This window comes from Pteropus medius, unplaced genomic scaffold (assembly GCF_902729225.1).
Source record: "Pteropus medius unplaced genomic scaffold, Ma_sr-lr_union100, whole genome shotgun sequence".
NCBI classification, from domain to species: Eukaryota; Metazoa; Chordata; class Mammalia; order Chiroptera; family Pteropodidae; genus Pteropus; species Pteropus medius.
Genome location: NW_024353909.1, coordinates 730,153 through 750,213, shown reverse-complemented (window position 1 = coordinate 750,213; position 20,061 = coordinate 730,153). Strand labels below are relative to the sequence as shown.

Genomic DNA, 20,061 nt, shown 5'->3' with positions numbered 1-20,061 from the left:
ATAAAATAGTATCTTAGGAGACTGGGATAATGACTGGACTAGGGAACAAATGCTTAAAGTTAGCAGTCAGAAATTTAAAGTAGGACCAGTCACCATGGCTCCATTTTTCTCCAGCCACATTGGCACAGCAGCAGAACAGGCAGAGCTAGAATATTTTGTTTTGTCAGATGCTCTGGTTCTTTTATTTAGGTATTGTATTATATGAAGTAAGAATATGCCACCACTTATTAACCCATTCACTTACTGACAGACATTTGTGTTGTGTCCATATTTTCACTATTTCAAACACTGCTGCAGTGAGCATCCTTGTGCATGTCCAACGGGAGAATTTCTAGTCGAGGGTACATAGCTAGTTTAAGGTATATATACTGAATCATGAAGTATGCTTAGTTTCAATTTTACTGGTTATTGCCAAATTACTCCCTAAATGATTATACCAATTTACCCTCCAACAGCAGTGTATAAAAACTCATTTTTCTCCTTCCAACTTTCTGAATTTTTGTCAGCCTAATGGGTATGAAATAGTATCTCACTGTTTTCTTTTGCAATATTCTGATTTCAAGATTGAGCATCTTTTCATTTATAAGTCAGTCTTCATTGTCTATCAACAAATCTCCACTCTATTGCTCACTTAATGAGACTATTATTAAGTAACTACTATGTGTCTAGCACTGTGATGATCAGAGAAACAAAAAGCAAAATAGATGTACTCACAGCCATTCTAGTACTCACAATACAGTGCAGGGTGAGGGGAGAACACCAAATAATTAAATACAAACTGTTGTAACATGAAGAATATTAACAGTAACCTATGAAAATTTAAGAGGGAGACCAATTTAGCTGAAGTAGGACAATCTGTGGCAATCTGACCGCCATTTGCTCTTTTGCACTTTTAACAGATAAGTAAGAATGAACTAGTTTAGTAGCTATGAAGGCCTAAGCATTACCATCATCATTACACCTACAAACTTCAGAAGTGCTTTCTTATCTTCACATGGAGCATAGAGGTGTCCTAGATGCTCTTGGGGACATAATACCTGCCCTGAGGCCCTTCCCCAGATGTACCCAGATATGAGAAGTGGGAGACTGGCTCCCCTTTGCAATCTTGAGATGATTACTTCTGTGCTATCTTATCTAGTTTATTCCTGTATGAGTCAAGTATTCAGCGTCATTATTATAAAAATCAATGCCAAAAACAATCCAAATATCGTCACAACAGTAGGAGACTTGTGGAGACCCAGAAACTAGCAACATGGAAAATACTTATGAGAAAGCTCTTTTAAGTATGACACAAGGTATTATTTATAGTATGGGCAAATATAAATATCTGATATATTAAGGTATGAAGGTTGTGAGTGAATTTAGGGAATTTAATTTACTGAGTCAGGAAAACCATTCCAAGGCCATTCCTCATTTTGTCTCTTTGGTCTCTGACCAAACCTACCAGCACATCCCTCTACTCACTCACTTCCAAATCACTCTGTGCATTATATGCAGTTCCTTGAACATAACATGGCTCTGGAGACATGTTAGTGGTTAACAGCTATGCCTTTGCAGCCAGTTGGTCTGGGTTTGAAGCCTAAATCTGCCATGGGGAGTATAACCTAGAGCAAGTTACTTTACCTGAGTTTTTCCCATTGTAAAACAAGGATACAACACACGTATTAGCATTCTTTAATACAAGCAACAGAAATCTGACGAGGTTGGCTTAATCAAAAAGGGGGTAATCATTGGAGACTACTGAATTCCAGAAAGGGCTTCAGAAATTGAGCCAGGTCCAAAGACCTCAGGAATCAGAAATGAGAACACCATCATGTCAGTAGCACCCTCTCCTACTACAGCAGACTTCCCCTCTCTGGTAAGGAATCAGGCTCCGGGAAGCTCAAAACCTTCATCTTTTTGGCCTACCAACTCAAAATCAAAGTTTCCCTGTCAACTCAGTTTTGAAAAAAATTGCTGGCAAAGGAATCTAATATTGGCTCTACTAGGTCATATGCTTTCCCCCAAAACAATCACTGAGTCCCAGGGATATCCTGACTTCTATTCCTGTGGTCAGTACAGCAGGGACTGTTACAAAGAAAAAAGGGAGAAAAAGGCTGGGCAACAATAGCTACTATAAGACCTAGAATGGAGAGATGTAAGGATTAACTGAAATGATAGCTATAAAATACTTAGCAGAATGTCCTTTAAGTAGTAAGCACTCAATAAATGGTAATTGTAATTAACTCACCTGGCTGTGATGTTTAGCAGTTAATCCCTCTGCCTTGATGCGTCACTCTTTAATCTTAGCCAAGTTCTGAAAATTGAAAAAGACAAACTGACTCCCATTCAACTAAGACTATTTATTGAACTAATACAGTCGATGTTACAAGGATGCATTTCATGTGGCCTAGAAAGCTGGGTATTCCTAAATGCATGGTGCATGGTGACTGAGACTACAAAATCCTCTGCTCAACCAGCCACACATATATTCTAGGCTCCCTCCCTACTAATAAAGATGTGGTGAGATTCAGAGATTGGCTGGATATAGGCCAGGCTCCATATACAAATCAGTGGTTCCTTTGGGTCTTCTGGAACTTCTTTATAAACTTCCGTAACAGTAGGGTAGCACGCGATTGGCTACAATTCATGCTATTCTTACAAATAGTCCACTATGGGAATCCCGAAACAATCAGCAGCAAAATGAGTTCCTGACAGGTAATCTAACCAAACGGTAGGAGAGGGTGTGAGTAGAATTATCTATTGTTAAACTATGTAAAAGACAGCACAAACATGGCCTTAGCGTTGTGTGTGTGTGTGCTAAGCATGGAACACCGTAAACACGATATTTTTTGAATGGCTGTCATCTTGGAAGGGCAGATCTGCTAGAGTATCTCATCTTGCTCCACATGTGATACATGCATTGGGCTAAACATCCACATTTTAGCCCTCAGGCAAATTTTTCCTGCAAAGAATTACAAAAAATGTTTGGGAGCTGCCTCATGTTGTCCAGGATGAGACAAGGATGATGGATTCTGCTACCTGGCATACAAGCAAGCCAAAAGGAAAGGTTTATCACCACCACCACCAATATCACTCCTCCCCATGATTCATCATTGAGGTGAAAAAGTTTGCTTATCTTAGGGTTGAGATGCCCTCGTATGAAAGGGGCCAATGCCCACAGTTGCTTCCAAATTTATCTGCACTGTTGGTGCCAATAAACCAACCAAGCTTCTTGAAATTCCTTTAGGATAGCGTATGGGAGGGATTAAGAGACATTAAAGATTGTAGTGGGCTACTGAAGCTTAACTCAGATTTTACTGATGGAAAAGCACCATAGATATGTATTTTTTTAAAGTTATCTTTTAATGGTGAAACATTTCCAAGGCACACATGCTGATTCTCTAAACTGATTTAAAAGACAAATTTTATGGTAATAGGTAAATGGATTTATACTTCCCTAAAGTAAAATTGAGGAAAAATTCTTGTCTTAATTTTGTTTTCCCATTGATCCAATATAGGAAGCTTGGGAAGCAATGTTTTGTTTTTGTTTTTTCATGGAAGTATCCAAAAAAGCACAATAAGAGGAATTAATATTCTATGAAACTGACATGTTAGCTGAAAGTATAATTATGATACTTGGGGGGAAAGGAATAAAATCACCAGTAGTTCAACCATTTACAGTTTCTCTTAACATTTTGGTTTGTAAGCTTCCAACAAGTCGCTTTAAATAAGACAAATTTGCATATGTCTTGCTGCCTCTTAGGCTTTTATGATTCCCAATGTATTCAACTCATTAGTGCTCATTAAATGTTTGTGCATCTGACTTAAAATTTATTTTAAAGCCCTCTGAATTCCAAAATACCTTTTCAGTGGCAAGACCTTGGGACCAAAGATCCAGGAGACCTGCATCCTCCACTCAGCTTTGCCATTATAAGCTGTATCACACTGTGTAAACTACCTCGCATCTTTGGCTTTCCGTTTCTTCATCTGTACACTAAAGAGGATGGACCAGTAAATTCCTGGAGGTGAAACTGGTTTCCATGGTGAATTCAATTTAAGAGCTGCAACTGACTGCAGTAGTCAAGCAATTTTAAAAGTAAGTTTTGGTCATTACTGCAGGAATTTTGTTTATAAAAAAAGGCTGTAAACAATGAGAACTACAAGTCGAATTGTTAAAAGTTGGTGATCTGCATATATTTTTAAAAGTCTTATAAAGTCCAATATATAGGCATACCACTTCCAACAGGTTATATATATTTGTAATTGTTTTTACAAGTCCGTAATCAGATCTGTGAATGTAGCTTTTATTAAAAAAAAAAAAACAAAAAAAACACTATTCAGGAGCACAGTCTTCTCTGCACACAACACAGAAACACACATATCATTCATTACACTCTGAAGCTTTCTCTCCAGTAAGAATCCTCTGATACTGAGTAAGAATATTTTAGCTAAAGCTTTCTGCACATTATTTAATTTCGGGTTCCTAGAATTTATTTCGCATATGAATTCTCTGGTGTTTAGTGAGAGCTGAGCTTCGACTGAAGTTTTTCCCACATTCCTTACAAGCATAGGGTTTTTCTCCAGTATGAATCCTCTGATGATCATGCAGATTGGTTTTCTTTCGGAAGGCTCGCCCACATTCATTACATTCATAGGGTTTTTCTCCAGTATGAGTTCTCTCATGCTGAATGAGGGATGAACTCTGACTGAAGGCTTTCCCACAGTCAATACATTCATAGGGTTTCTCTCCTGTGTGGGTTCTCTCATGTTGAGTAAGTGATGAGCGTCGGCTGAAAGCTTCTCCACATTCATTACATTCATAGGGTTTTTCTCCAGTATGAATTCTGTGATGCTCGATGAAACTTGTACTCCTTTTGAAAGCTTTTCCACATACATTACACTGATAGGGTTTCTCTCCAGGATGAGAAATAGGTTGTTGACTGAAGGCCTGCTCACAATCATAGGCGTTCTCTCCAGTATGGATCCTCTGATGGTCAGAGAAGTCTGTAATGTGACTGAAGTCTTGTCCACAGTCATTACAATGATAGGATTTCACTTCAGTCAGGGTGCTTTCATCTTGAGTAAGAGATGAGCTGTGCTTGAAATCTATGCTATAGTTATTGCTTTGGTAAGGTTTGCCTCTTTTATGAATTCTCATATGTTTATAAAGGGATGGGCTCTGACCAAAAGCCCTCCCACATATGCTACATTCAAAAGGTTTTTCTCCTGTATGAGTCCTCTCATGCTGTACAAGGGAAGAACATCGACTAAAGGCTTTCCCACATTCTTTACACTGGAAGGGTTTCTCTCCACTATGTGTGACCTCATGTTGAGTGAGGGACGTGCCATGCCTAAATGACCTTCCACATAAGTTACATCTATAGGGTTTCTCTCCAGTGTGAATTCTCTGGTGTTGAACAAGCGAGGAGCTGCGCTGGAAGGCTTTCCCACAGAGACTACACTGATAGGGTTTCTCTCCAGTATGAGCATTCTCGTGCTGACCAAGGGATGAGCTGTGCCTGAAGGCCTTCCCACACACATTACATTCAAAGGGTTTCTCCCCTGTGTGAATCCTCTGATGCTCAGTAAGTTGTGTCTTCCAGAGGAAGGTTTTTCCACAGTCAGTACATTCATGGTGTTTCTTTCCAGGATAAATTCCCTGATCTGTACCATTGGGGAAAGCTCCCTCTCCTTTATGAGTTTTCTCATGTTTAGTAAGTGATGATCTATGAATAAAAGCTTTTCTACATTTATTACATTTATAAGGTTTCTTTTTTGCAAGAATATTATTCTGATCAAGTAAGTCTGAATTATGTCCCAAATTGATTCCAAGAGTATCACATTCACTAGACTTTGAAGGAATGCTCAGTTGTGTAACCATGTCTGTATTCAATCTAGAGTTTCCACCAAATTTGTTTTGCTCAAAACTTTCCTCTGGTGTGATTATTTTCTTCTGGGTGGATACACCTGGCCCCAGATATCTCTTCCAGTTTTCTTGCTGTTTCTCTAACTGACTACTCATATCCCAAGCGTCTTCTAATGTGGCATGTGAGAGCTCATCTGTGCTAAAGGATACTTCAGATATGCTCTGCTGCAGATTTGACGATTTGGCTTCAGGCCTAGTCTTCCAGTCTGAAAGAAATCCAAAGCGCAAAAGTCCCCTATTTTCTTCTGTTGAAACAAACTGCTATAGTAGGAATGAGGAAATGAAAGAGATACAAATTACACATGACTCTGTTTTGAAATTAGTCCTGTAGCTTGGGGAGAAGACTCGAAATGGAGGAAAAGAAGAGTGAAGAGATGTGATAGTGCAGACTGCAGATCCAGAGTGAACGGTAAGTCCAGAATGAGGAAGCCTATCTAGGAGGGCAGGTTAGGGAAATAAGGGAATAAGTGATTATGAGAGTGTTAGGCATAGATACAAATGGAATAGAATCACAGTCCATCTTGCAGGATCCTATCTGCTCTCCATGACTCCTGTCCATTTTACAAACCACCACAGAATTTACCTTCCTAATATATCCATTTTATAATTTCTTTAAAGTCATCTCTGAGGCTCCAGATCTTCAAACCTTGCAGAGAAAATCTGCAGCCAATGATCTAACAAAAATAATTCTTTGATCTACTTCGAAATCAAGGGCTATACTTCACAAGTTGAGAAAAAGTAATATTTCAGGAGATATATCATCCTTGCCCTTACGACTGGGGCTATAGTTTTAGTCTATTTGAGTTCTGGTTCTATATTAATCACCTCTCTTAACCAAAGAAGATTTATTTTAATCTGCCTAATAAATTGATTTCTATACCTCTGTTTAACTTCAGAATACTAAGAGCAGAAAAATATTAATTTCTAGGTTCTAAGAATGGTAACTTTTAAAACCTAAGGGAAGGGAGGTTTCTGGAGTGATGGAAATGTTCCAGATCAATAGGAATTTGGGTTAGATGGGTGAATGCATTTGTCAAAACCAATCAGATAGTTAATATAAGAGTTATATATTTCATTGTATATAATGTTTTCTTTATAAAAAAAAAAAAACAAATATCAAGCTCTGTTTAATGATATGCACATGGAAGAATGCAGGGGTGAAATATACTCATTCTGCAATTTACTTGGAAATATATCAAAAAGATAAATTGATAGGTAGGGATTGATGAAGAAATAAGCAATAAAGAAAATACAATAAAATGTTAACAACTATAGAATTTTGGTGGTAGGTGTATGGTGTTCACTGTGTAATTTTTTCAACTTCTTATTTGAAAATTTTTACAATAAAATGTTAAGATGGAATAAAACAGCATCTAAGGGGCCCTAAACCCTCAATTCCTTATCCTGTAACAAGACTAAATTCTAAATTCCTGAGAATGGAGAATACTTTTAGAATACTTCTCAGTGGAACATTAAAAAAATGTTTGTTGAAATAAATGAACAATAAAGTTCTCTCCTTTGCCAGATTCCATAACAATCAATCAAGTAATTTCTGACTGTCTTCTACGTACATGCTTCGCAACACAGATTAAATATATAGAAATAAAACAGACTATCCAGGAGCTTGAAATCTAAGAAGAGAAACAAGACTCAATTTTTTGATCTCCCCAAAAATCATTAGATGGTATATTAATTCTGAATTTGTGTTGTAGAGATGTTATAAATGATATTTGTGATCAGAGAAGGAAGAAGTAAATATATTAGTATATATTAGGTTTCATAAATTAGACAGACCTTGAACTTAAAGAATAGATGGCTTTGGATAGGTGGACGGTATTATCTAATGAAGTTGAGTATATGCTACTTATAGAGGACATTGAAAGGGAAGTTTCTGTTTCTGATAATGAGGTACAGGGAATAATAGCGAGGTTTTGTCACAGATAGGTGGTTTATGAAGATAAAGCAATAAAATCCAATATGGTCCATCAAGATGAATAGATAAAACAAAATGTAGCACATGCATACGATGGAATATTACTCAGAAACAAACAAATGAATACAAAGGAATGAAGTAATACATGCTACAACATGAACCTTGAAAACTTTATGCTAAGTGAAAGAAACCAGTCACAAAAGGCTACATATATAATTCCATTTATAGAAAATATCCAGAATAGACAAATCCATAGAGATAAAAAGTAGATTAATGGTTACCAGGTGCTGGGGGTAACAGGGAATAGAAAGTGACTTCTGATGGGTATGGGGTTTCTTTTTGGAGTGTTGAACATGTTCTGTTCAACATGATAGTGTTGATGGTTGCACAACTCTGTATATATCTGAAAAACCACTTAACTGTATACTTTCTAAGGGTAAATTTTATGTTTTGTGAATTACGTCTCAAAAAAACTATGATCTTAAAAATCCAATATGAATTATGAAAAGAAAAAAGTGAGCAATTTCAACTGAGAATTATAGTAAACTAAGCCTGGGGCTTGGTTTAAGATGTCACTAGTAGCAGTTAAAAGGCAGGAACATCTAAGATACTTCTCAAAGGAAGAAAGTAACCTGGGTTGAAAGAAAAACACTAAACTGATTATGGTGTGTGGCCTGAGAGATTAGAAATCCAGCAGTTTCTAACAGGCCAAGAGAAAAATGGGTGATGAGCAACGTAGCAAAATGTGCTGGCTGGAGATGAAAGATGATTAATTTAGATTTTACACCTTTCATAAGAACTGCACAGGACTTCCAAGTGGAGGTGTCCTGTGAGAACAAAAAAAAGTGACCAGGGTACAAGGATGATTTCTGAGTCTATACATAAAAAAAAACAAAAAAAAACACCAACAAAAAAACAACAACAACTGCAACTACCAGAAGGCAAGCACGCTTTTAGGGAGGTAACAGAGAAAGAATGGGGAGGAAGCTTGAGGGCTGACTCTTTAAGGCAGATTTGCTTAGGGGGAAAAGCAAGAAAAGCCAAAGACCTAAAGCCAAGAAGCACTTAACAAGCGGAGGGACCAGGAGAGGATAATACTCCAGAACTGCAGAGGGAGGTAGTGAATCAAATCAGCATGAATGCAAGATGGAAGGAAGACCGTGTTGCTCCCCAGACAGGTATTAGAGGAATATAGTCCAGAGAAAGAAGTCTGAAAACAAGTTATAAAGGAAGGGAGAACCAAGGCTGTGGGTATTTCCTACAAGTCTGGGGCATTCCATGGTAAAAGCAGTAAGATAAAACAAAGAAGAGACATGGAAGTTCAATTATGTCTGAATGAGTAAGAGAAGAGATCTCTAAATAATGACGGGACACTGAGGACACCAGGGAAGAAAATAATCCAGAAAGTAGGGTTACAGGATAGAGAGAGATGGTATTTTGAGTGTAAATAAAACAAAGGATCTTTTCCTCTAAGACCTACCAGAAGCAGAAGCACCCTAATGGAAAAGGGAGACATACAGAGGTGTCATCCATGAGATAGATAACCTCCTCTTCCAGTCTAGGAGCTCCCAGGACAGAATTATAAGGGGCTCCCCCCTCCCTCAGCTCTGCCACTGTCTATACTGCTTCCTACATGCTTAATTCTCACTCTTTACCTGGAAAGAAAGGTCTTTGGATTTCTCCCTCTGATAGCCATGGTTCTTCTCCTTGCTCCAATTTGAAGATCACCTCTGGCTTGGAAACTTGATATCCTGCTCATGAGTGAAAACACAAGATCTGGTTGTTTGTGCAAGTGGACAAAGAACTCTCCTACAAGTCAGTACTAGTCCTTGAACCTCAGGAACTCTGACGAAAAAAAAAGGTTTAACTTGAGGAATAAGGCAATCAAATGATCTACTTCTAGTTCTACAAAAGAAAAACCTTTTTTACCTAAAGAGGTTCAGAAACCGGCGAGGCTGAGTCCCAAAACGGTGAACAAGATGTGACCCTGAACACAGTCACCTGAGCTATAGTCAAAAAGCCCCACAGCCTTAGCAACCAGGAAAGGAAAGACCCACCAACAGGCAAGACATTGAGATGTGGTACTTACCAAGAGAAACCAGGTTGCTGTAGTTCTCCAACATCACATCTCTGTACAAGCGCCTCTGAGCAGGGTCCACGTGGCGCCATTCTTCCTGGGTGAAGTCCACGGCCACATCCTTGAATGTCACTGATTCCTGTAGGATCACATTCCCACTCAAGGAGGATCAACCCTACAGATGCTCCCATGGCAATACTGGGAACATACCATAGGGTCTATCAGAAGGAATGATCACACATTTAATACGCTGAGTGTGCGATGTTGGCATAAATATACTAGTTGTTTACGTAATTTTATAAAGAACCTAATATTCAGGCAGGAAAATTACGAGGGGCAATATGTCATGCAATCCTGTATCCCTACTTAGGTTTTGTCGTTTCCCTTCAAAGCCAAGCCTTTTTATACAATCGTCAATTCCTTCCTGCCTTTGCACTTTTTTTGTTACAAAATCCAAATATGGTGGAAAATTAAGAGTGGCAGCCCTCCTTCACGCCTATCACCAATCCCACTTTACCTAAAAATAACCGCTGTTAACTTTGGTGCATATACTTAAGGGTCCCTTTTCTGTGTTTCACAAACAAACATATACAGTGTCTTGTTCTACAACTTAACGATGTATCTTGGAGATTTTCCCATAGCAGTATGTATAATTTCACCTTATTCCTTTGAATTGCTCCACAGCACTCCATAGTACAGCTGTATTATAACATACCCATTACCCAAAACCAACAGCACCCATTGTACTAAGAATAAGATTCAAGCTCCCATCACTCAGCGGGCATCCTCACTGGGCTCTAGCCGTGCTGACCTTGAACACATCAAGCTGTTCTCACCCTGGGCATTTAACTTGTTACTCACTTTCCCCTGAGGATCCCCACATAGTTGATAACTAGTTACTAGTTATTTAGGTCTCATATCTAGCATCACCTCCTCAGAAAAGCTATCTTAGCATTTTCCTCTAATTTACTGTCTATCATTTTATCGTGTTTAATTTTCTCCCTAGCACAGGTATCTCTCACTGTCCAAATTCCTGCCACCTGGCCTCGGAAACCATTTCAAATAGATTCAGATAAAAAGGACACTTGTACTTCTAACCATTACCCGAGATTGCTTACTTGTTACCTTGTCTGTCTCCCAACTGTGAGCTTTCATGAGAAGAGAGACTTCATCTATCTCCATCATAGCTATCTGCCCAGACTGATGCCCAGCACACAGTGGATGCTTACAAATACCTGGTGATAAGTGGACCAGGTCGTGTTAATAGACATTTGGATTATTTCCAATATTTTGCTATTATAAACATTACTGTACTAAATATTATTTGTGCAATTATGCTAGAATTTCTCTAGAATAGACAGCTAGAATTTAAATTGCTAGTCAAAGGTCTTTTCATGCTTCTTATCCCACTCCAATCACTTTTTCCTTACTACCCCACTGAAACGAGGCTGGCTGGGGTCCCCCATGCCTCTCAATTGTCAGTTCTGGTGCTCGTGGGTTAATTTTTGTCTTGCCTCAGTAGGCCTTGTTATGGTGTCTGTTACCTATTGTTCGCTGTGCTCCCAGAGTGTCAAGACCTGTTTCAGGTACCTTTAAATCTCCAGAGGTCAAAATCATTTTGGTATGTAAAAGACAATTAAGAGTTTGCAAAATTATTCAGGTAAAATATACTCTGAAATCTCCACTGTGAGTTAGCCACTCTGAGTCAGAGTAACTTTAGGGCACTCCCAGTGCTGCAGGTCACACCTATAGTAAAAGGATCCAGTAACATCCTGTGGATACTGCTCACTCTTCTTCCAGATATAACTGGACCTCAATATAAACCCCTTCTAAAAAATTAATAAGAAGTAGCAAATGTTCCCCCTCCTTCTTCATGCTGACATAAAAGTACCATGGCCAAATAGTGGAGCCCAGATCAAAGAACTGGAAACAGCACATATTCAGTTGAGAAGACTCAACTTCATGGGCCCCTAAAAAGCTCCACAACTAACAATGTGTAATATCCTTGGCAAATTGCAGACATCCTAGGGATCCAATTTTCTCATCTATAACACGGGTCCCCTAAACTAAAGTAAGAGTTTTAAGAGCAGAAGGGCAATTCCAGAAAGTACATGTGCAAATGTAAAGACACACAGTCCTTCAACTCTAATGTTCCAATTCTGGAGGAGAAATCCACTCGAACTGTAACTTGGGAAACTTCGCAAAGCTGAAAACCAGAGAATGGCAGCTAATGTATAAAAATAATCTAATTTATAAGCTCCCCCCAAAGACCAAGTCAGTTTGCCCAATTAGAACACATTAAATTAAATGGCATACAGTATGGTGTTGTCACTCAAGTACTCAGTGCTTTCTGATACCAGACCAGTAGTAGTTTGGTAAGCTGAGAATCAACAGCATACCTAACAACTGAGTACAGAGAGAAGCATTAGTGTTAGCCTTTACACACATACACAAATGCTCTATTTAGGCTAATGGCATCACCATCTGCAGTATCCCAACTGGAAACCTAGCCCTCATCCTTGACTCTTCATTTTTCTTCTGTGCTCTGAAATCACCAAGAGCCTCAAAAATGTCTCCTATATGCAGTCCCTCCCCTTCATCTTCCAAATTTGGCTCAAATCGTCCCTTGCCAAAAATACCACGAATCCAGGCAATAACATTCTAGATCTACGCTGTCTAATATAGTAAACAACTAGCCACATGAGGCTACTGAGCACTTGCAATGTGGCCAGTCCAAATAACATGTGCAGTAAGTGTAAAATACACACTGGATTTCAAAGACTTAATATCCCCTTCCCTGCAAAAGTAAAATACTTTATTAACAATTTTAAAATATTGATTCATGTAGAAATGGTAATTTGGCTATACTGGGTTAAATAATATGTCACAAAAATCAATTCCACCTGTTTCTTTCTATACTGTGATTACTAGAAAGATTTAAATTACACATGTAGCTTTTAGACAACACTGTTCTAGATTGTTCTAGAGCTCCACCTCAGGCCATTTTCTTCAGGCTACTGAATCATCTTTCTCTCAAACTCTGCCTCCTGCCACATACCCCATGCTTCTACCATATGTAATCTTTGCCCTGATTATATCATTGTTTTGTGTCTCCTTACACCTCTGTAGGTACTGTTCTGACCATCATGTACTTTCTTCCCTCAGCTCTAAAGGCAAAATTCCTAGACATCCTTCTAGAACCAGTTCAATAGGCCCTTCCCTTCTGAAGCTCTTCCAGATCCCTCATCCGCCCTCACCTCCCTTCAGCATTGGGTCCACATCTACATTTCACAACTGTAACTGTTTATTCATGTTTTCTCCCTCAACAAGTTCCCAAACTCCTTTTTACTTTAATATCTCCAAGACCAAACATGTTAAAATTGTCCAGAATCACATGGACAATTAAAAAAACTTGCCCATGTGAGGGCCCTTCCAAACAACTTTTAAAACCTCCTTATGTGATTCGTTATAAACGAGCAACAGCTAACATGTATTAACCATTCACCACAGGCCAGGTACTGAGCTCCATCATGCATGTGCACTCTCTCACTACATTTCCCCGTTGAAGCCTTACTGCCCACCAAGGGGAGCAGACACCTTTCTCTGACTGGTTCTGAAGCATGATCCTGGTTAAGAACCACTGTCTGGAACAGAGAAGGCACTCCAAAAGTGTTTGCTGAGTGAATGGAATCTGGGTAATTCTCACCAAAGGAAAATGAGTAGTCATTTTGAAGATTAAGAAAAATTATAGATCAGTGAACTAAATTCTTGGCTTATAAAAAGTAGTAAACAGAAAAACGATGACATTAATAGCCAAATCTAAACACAATTTCCTCTTAAACACCAGCCAAACAGAGAAACCTTAGACAAATCCAGTTTAATTAAAAAAAAAAAAATGAATGTAAGGTAAAATACACAGTATGTTAAGGAATGTGAAAAATCTTAATGAAATAATTTTTAATTAAATTACCATACTGACACAAAAAAGAGAAACCTTAATAATTGAGGAAATAGTAGAAATTGTTCCCAAATCATTCTCTTTATAAAAATCCTGGCTCTAAATGTTTTATAGGTAAATTGTTTCAAAAGACAGAAAAAAAGGAAAAGCAATCTGAATGTCTACAAATTAAGGATATGCATGGCACCAAAAGTTTTCAAAGATCTCCCTTTCTCTGAAGGCTATTTCACTTAATACAGATATAAAGAATTTTTTAAATTGCATTTTCAAAAAATTATCTGCTGTAATCAATGGGATTTTATCCAAGTATTATTTATAATACTAAAAATTTTGGAAACAACCTAAATGTCCTATGAGGAATGGTTAAACAAATTTTGGTATGTTCATGCAAAGCAATATAATCTGGCCATTAAAATAATAAAAAAAGAAAAATCCTCAAAAATTATACGAAATTTAAAATATTAGAATTGAAAATGTTTCAGGGAAAAAATATGCACGAGAAAAAGGATATTTCTCGAAACACAGGTGCTACAGAAAAGGCATCATAAATGACTTTTTTTCTATTAAAAAGTCTACTATATATGCTCGCATACTTTATATTTATTTTAATAAAAGACGTATAATACAAAGAAAAGTCAGAAAAATAATCTTACTTTGGAAATAGGTCTTAGAGGAATAAGTTTTGACATCCAAACATTGCATTAAAAGCAAAAAAATTTTTAAATGTTTTGCAGAAGTCATATTTCATACAGTTATTTTGTCAGAAAATTAGTGTCACTTCAACTATAAAAATATCATTTTTTTTCCATGTAAGGAGTAGAAAATGCAGAAAGTATAAAATTGCTGCTTGGGGCTCAGTGGTTATGAATGTTTGCTCATGTGAGGCCCACTTACTACATGTGCAGTTTGCAGCAAGGGATGAAATGAGTTATGCAGTTCTGCCCTAAAGGAGCTGAAAGTCCAATATAAGAGATGAGTGGGTAAACATATCACTCCATATGGCATAAGAACAGAACTATGACAGGTGTGCACAGGTGCTATGGGAATGCAGAAGAGGAGCACCTGACCTTACCCAGGGCTAGGATTGTCTGAGCTGAGGCTTAAAGACCAGCTCCAGCCAGGTGAGGAAGAAGCTGAGAAAGGGGACTTCCAGACAGAGCTTGAACATCCTTGGCAGCAAATATCCTGACCAGGTTCAGAAAGTGTCCTGGTAGCCCAGGAGCATCCTGAGTTTGGGTGACCTGAGCCAGCTTTTACTGGGTCTGTTCATCATGATGATCTAACCACAGAACTCTTGGGATCTGGAGTCAACAGATCAGGCCCAGTCCCTCTCCATTTCCTCCCCCTCATAGTAGAACACCAAGAAACCTGGACTCCAAGTGCAGTTTTCTTATAAAACTTTCCCCATTTCTTAGTGTTCTGGTGCCCTCAAATTTAAGAATGGTAAACACCTTTTTTTTTAAATTCCCAACTAAAAATGTACATATAGGAGGAAGAAAAGGATACACCGTTTTTACATAGGTATGGCTCAACTCTGCAAAGAAGCCTGACTTTCAAACTCTTGTTCCTACACTTCCCAATTCACAACAATCTTTAAAACTAAGAAGAAACCGTACTGGACATGGTTCCATAGTGTAGAGGTTAGCATGTCTGCTTTACATGCAGAAGGTTCATGTCCCAGTGGAGCCACGGCCCATGGTCCACGGCCATGCCACCCTGAACAAGCCTGATGTCTGATCTCGGAAGCTAAGCAGGGTCGAGCCTGATTAGTACTTGAATGGGAGACCACCTAGGGAGACCAGGTACTGTAGGCATAAATAATAATAATAATAAATAATAAAAAGAAAAAGCCGTACCAGTTCCCTGCTCAAAATCATTGGCTCAAGTTATACTAGGTTCCTGAACATCAGACACACATCCTGCTGTTTCCAGAGAACTCATCCAGACCTTCAAGCCTGCTCAGATTTCACCATAAGCATAAGGCTTACCCTGGCTATCCTATTTAAAATTGTACTCCTTCCACAAGTTTCTACCTCCCCTACTCAATCCCCCTTATCTTTCTCTACCTTTTTTTCCTGAGGTACTGTCACCTTCCAGAATATCATTTAATTTACTTATTATATTTTCTGTCACGTCCTTCTAGGATGTAAGCTCCACAAAAGCAGAGAGCATTATAAATTTTGTTCTCTAATATACTGCACCCACCTAGAAAAGTACCTCAACACATTATAGGTGTTCAATGACTATTTGCTAAATGAATACATGAATGAATGAATGGGTTACCAAGGCCAAAAAAAAAAGTCTAAGCCCCCTTCTATTGTCATCTACCCACTGCCTGCCGCCCACACCGTCACAGAGGCCAATGGATTCATGAAAATGACCCTCATCTTTTTGACTCCCAACTCCCTGACCCACGGTCAATCATCTCTAACCCCATCCCCTTCATTTTCACCTACTTAGACTCTGCTCCTATTCAAAGGTGTTGCCACTGACTTTCCCACAGGCAGAACTTCCTCTCCCCTCTATGGTACTCACAACAGCCTCTGGACCTCTGCAACACTTGACATCACATTTCTTGCACTATACTTTGGCATGAAGCTGTATTCCCCCCAACTAAATTAACTTCCTGCATAAGCAGTCACATGACTCAATTACTCATCTTTTGCATTCCGCTAAGGACCATGCTCAGAGAAAGGGAGCCACTGACAAAGGAAAATTTCTGCCTAAAAAGCCCCCGTGGTAGGTCTTGTCCTATTCTGCCCTTTAGCCCAAGTTAGGTAACCCAAGTGGATGGACTATCAGGCCATTCCATGAGAACAGTATAACTGAACCAGAATGCTTGGGGAACATAACTTTAAAAGTGAATCTTAAAGCAATCCCTAAAATTCACTGCTCAGAACACAAACCTACTTTCACCACTATAAAAGCAACTCCCCCCTGTGGAAAAGATCATCACCCCCATGAGGTGTTAAGTCATCCTAATTCTCACAGCCTACTGAGGTAACACTTTGTATAGAAAGGTGCTGATGATGAGTGATGTGCTCTGGCTATCCTCAAACCAAATAACTGTCTTATGCTAGTATTGTTACTCGCCTTAAGCCTCACCCTGTAAAGTAAAAACATATAACAATTAGTAAAAGATATGCAGGCATTTTATATCAGTTTACACAGTGTGCATTTCATTTACTGTAAACTACTTTTAAAGTACAATACTCGTTGGTTATTTTTATCTGAATCGATCTTGTCTTACACACATAGCAACGAGAATGTGATTTTTTTCTTAGTCCTAAAAAGACTGGACCTTGTTATATTTTCATGATGCACTCCACGTAAATCAGTGGATAACCTCAGAGTAGTTGTGCTTCTAGAAAATGCCTCCTTCCTCACAAGAAGAAATGGGTTCACAAATCAGCTTCATTATTAATTATACTGAAGGCTGGACATCAGGGGATGTGCACTATAATGCCTTTGTTAAAGCAGAAAAAGACATGAAAAGTTACCAGTCAAGTCCTCCTTGGTTTTTTTTTTGTTTTCCTTCTTGCCCGAAAAGGCCTATCTCCAGTCTCTTCCTAGATAAATCCAGACCACGCTTCTTAGGTCCCTTAAGGTCTCTCTATGGACCCTGGGTCAGAGCTTGGCTCCTCTCCCCTTCACTGACAGTCATTTCCTCCAGTACGGTTTTCTGTCACCTCATCCTCTCCATTTCCTGTCACCTCATCCTCTCCATTCCTTATTGGCAGAGTTCAAGGAACTGGATGGGTACTCAGGACTCTCAACACTGTCACTTCTCAATACATCCAACCTTAACTCCTCCCAGAAGACCACACGGCCCTAGTCCTGCCCCACCCCATCCCCTGTCCGTCCAGTACTGCCCTACTTTCGGGAAACCTGCTCCCTTCAGCTCTGAACACCTTCGGTTTCACATGGCTAGGAGGCTCTGAGGGGGGCGACCGAGCCAGGAAAGGAAGTCGCCAGGATAACAATGACTGCTCCAAGCACGCCCCCGGGGACCTCATTAGATAGGACACCACAGAGCAGTAAAGACCTCGCTGCTCACCTGGGGCGTTGCCTTCGGAGGCCTCGGGGCCATTCCTGCCTCGCTGGGGCCTGGCTCCCAAACAGGGCCTGGGGAGAAAAGAGAGTCCACTTATCCGGTTACAACCGCCGACTCAACCTGGTCTCGGCGGGCCCCCATCCATCCCCAACACTTTTCCCAAGGAGAGTGGTGGAGAGGTGCCCGGGGCACCGCGTGGGCCTGCTGCTCCCCCTCCCCCAAATTAAAGGTTCATCCCGTCCAGGACACACTCTGGCCACGCCCAGTCCCACCAGCAGGATAGAGGGCGCGGCCCCACAAACACACGCCAAACCCGTTAGAGGTGCAACCCCGACACGCGAACTCAAATCACCGCTTCCTGGGGTCTCTGGATTTTGCGACTGCAGGTTCACCCAGGGCTCGGGCAGGTTCCTTCGGCCCCGCTGCAAGCTCAGTTCTCTCCAATTCTGATGTGCAGCGGGGCGGCCCAAAGCGGCCTTAGCCGCACGGGGGCCGGACAATGGCTGCAGCGCCGGGGTAAAACCGGAAGTGCGCCTGCGCGCGCAGAGCCTCGCTCCTGCAACCCCGGGGTCTCAGCAAGCTCGCAGACTACACTTCCCAGAGGCCCCCGCGTGTGGGCGCTCAGAAACTGACCCGGGAGACGCCGCACATCTTTCCCAGCACAGCGGTGGGATACGCTGTGAGGGTTCAGCGAGTCGGAGAGCCAGACTTGAGTACTTTTACGTCCACTTATTCCAGTAATGGTCGTTGAGCACCTTCTCTTGTGCTTGGGGCATGTTGTTAGCGGCGGGATACAGCAGTAGATCGGAAAAACTCTGTTTTGGGGGGTGAGCTTGAACTCCTGTGAACGAGGGAGTGCTACAATAAAAACGTAAACAGATCAACAAAATAATTTCAGGGACTGACTTCAGCCATAGGAATAAGATAGTGAAGGGAGTGGGGCAATGTTGCATTTCATCACAAAATGCTATTTCTTTGCCTCTTGTATGCCATCTTCCCCCATGTTATGCCAGCTTACTGAAGGTTTGAACTCTGACTCATCAGACCACACTCACTACCAATAAGACACTTGATGAGATCTTTAATGATGCTACAGAAGAGAAAAGAAGAAACTTCAGATAAATCCATGGCCTTGTGAACAGTTCGCAGAGGCAAACGGTGCTACTTCTGTGTTATTCCATTTCTTGGTATACCATTACTCAGGATTTTGGGCTTAGGACGAACTATAAATGATGGAAAATTTCAACACCAAGATAGGTGAAAGCCAGGTGTGGCTATCAGATTTACATAATTATGTTTTATATATCACAAATAGTCTACATTTCCTACACTTAGACTTAATTTCTCGACATTAGAGTATCGCATAGTCCCATGGTAGAAAATGATTGCAAGTAAATTTTCCTTTCGTTACATTGCTTTATCAAGAAGATGGATGTTAAAAAAAAATAATGATTTGTACCAATGCCACATAAATATAATGCTCTAGAACAAGCAGAAAGCATAATTCAGAAATATGAATGAGTCAGTTTAAGCAGACCTCTCTGAGGCAGTGTCTTAACAGCTGAGACTTAAAGAGAAAACTGCAGGAACATAAAGAAAAGGATTTCAGGCTGAAGGAACTGAGGGTATAAAGCCTGAGGTGGAAATAAGCTTGATGTATTTTAGAAACAGATGCTTAACCTAGCTGTAGCAGAGCATGGGGCAGGAGAGTGAGTGAAGTAGAGACAAGACAGGTAGGCTGGGGTGATTAGATGGAGCAAGGTTTTGGAGGCAAGGTGTGGATTTTACTTTGAGTGTGATGGGAGCCACTGGATTAGCAGCAATGGAGTCACTTGTCACTATGAGGGGATAAGAGAAACTTTTCTTGTTGTCTCAGACTTAGTAACCAGTACCTAGAGCTGAGATTAAGTTATTCTGCATTCTGAGGACTTTGCAGAAACATGGCAGAGCGAGAGACATCCCCATATCTTTCCCCTTGAAACAACAATAAGCTGAACATCTAAAACTCGACAAAAAAACACCCAAACTGCACACCAGCACATCTGAGTGTGGGATCTGTGCATAAGAGCTACTACAGGTCAGAAACACGGGTTTCGTGTGGTGGACTGGGAGAAATAAAGAAGCTGCCTCT

General features: G+C 40.0%; 1 protein-coding gene across 11 annotated transcripts; it reads right to left on the bottom strand.

Moving 5' to 3' along the window:
* Positions 1-2,322: 2,322 nt before the first annotated feature.
* Positions 2,323-18,532, bottom strand: ZFP90 (ZFP90 zinc finger protein). Of its 11 annotated transcripts, none has more exons than XM_039852014.1 (5): positions 18,283-18,532; positions 17,934-18,001; positions 9,931-10,057; positions 9,497-9,592; positions 2,323-6,114 (listed from the first exon to the last, which is right to left on the bottom strand). In XM_039852014.1, exons 2-5 carry the CDS (start codon positions 17,964-17,966, stop codon positions 4,466-4,468), a joined length of 1,905 nt encoding a protein of 634 aa, XP_039707948.1. In that variant the 5' UTR covers positions 17,967-18,001; positions 18,283-18,532; the 3' UTR covers positions 2,323-4,465. The 11 variants fall into 11 exon arrangements, with proteins under 11 accessions (XP_039707948.1, XP_039707953.1, XP_039707952.1 ...); XM_039852019.1 differs by having other exon boundaries at positions 2,323-3,969; positions 18,283-18,470; XM_039852018.1 differs by having other exon boundaries at positions 9,497-9,595; positions 18,244-18,468.
* Positions 18,533-20,061: the final 1,529 nt, after the last annotated feature.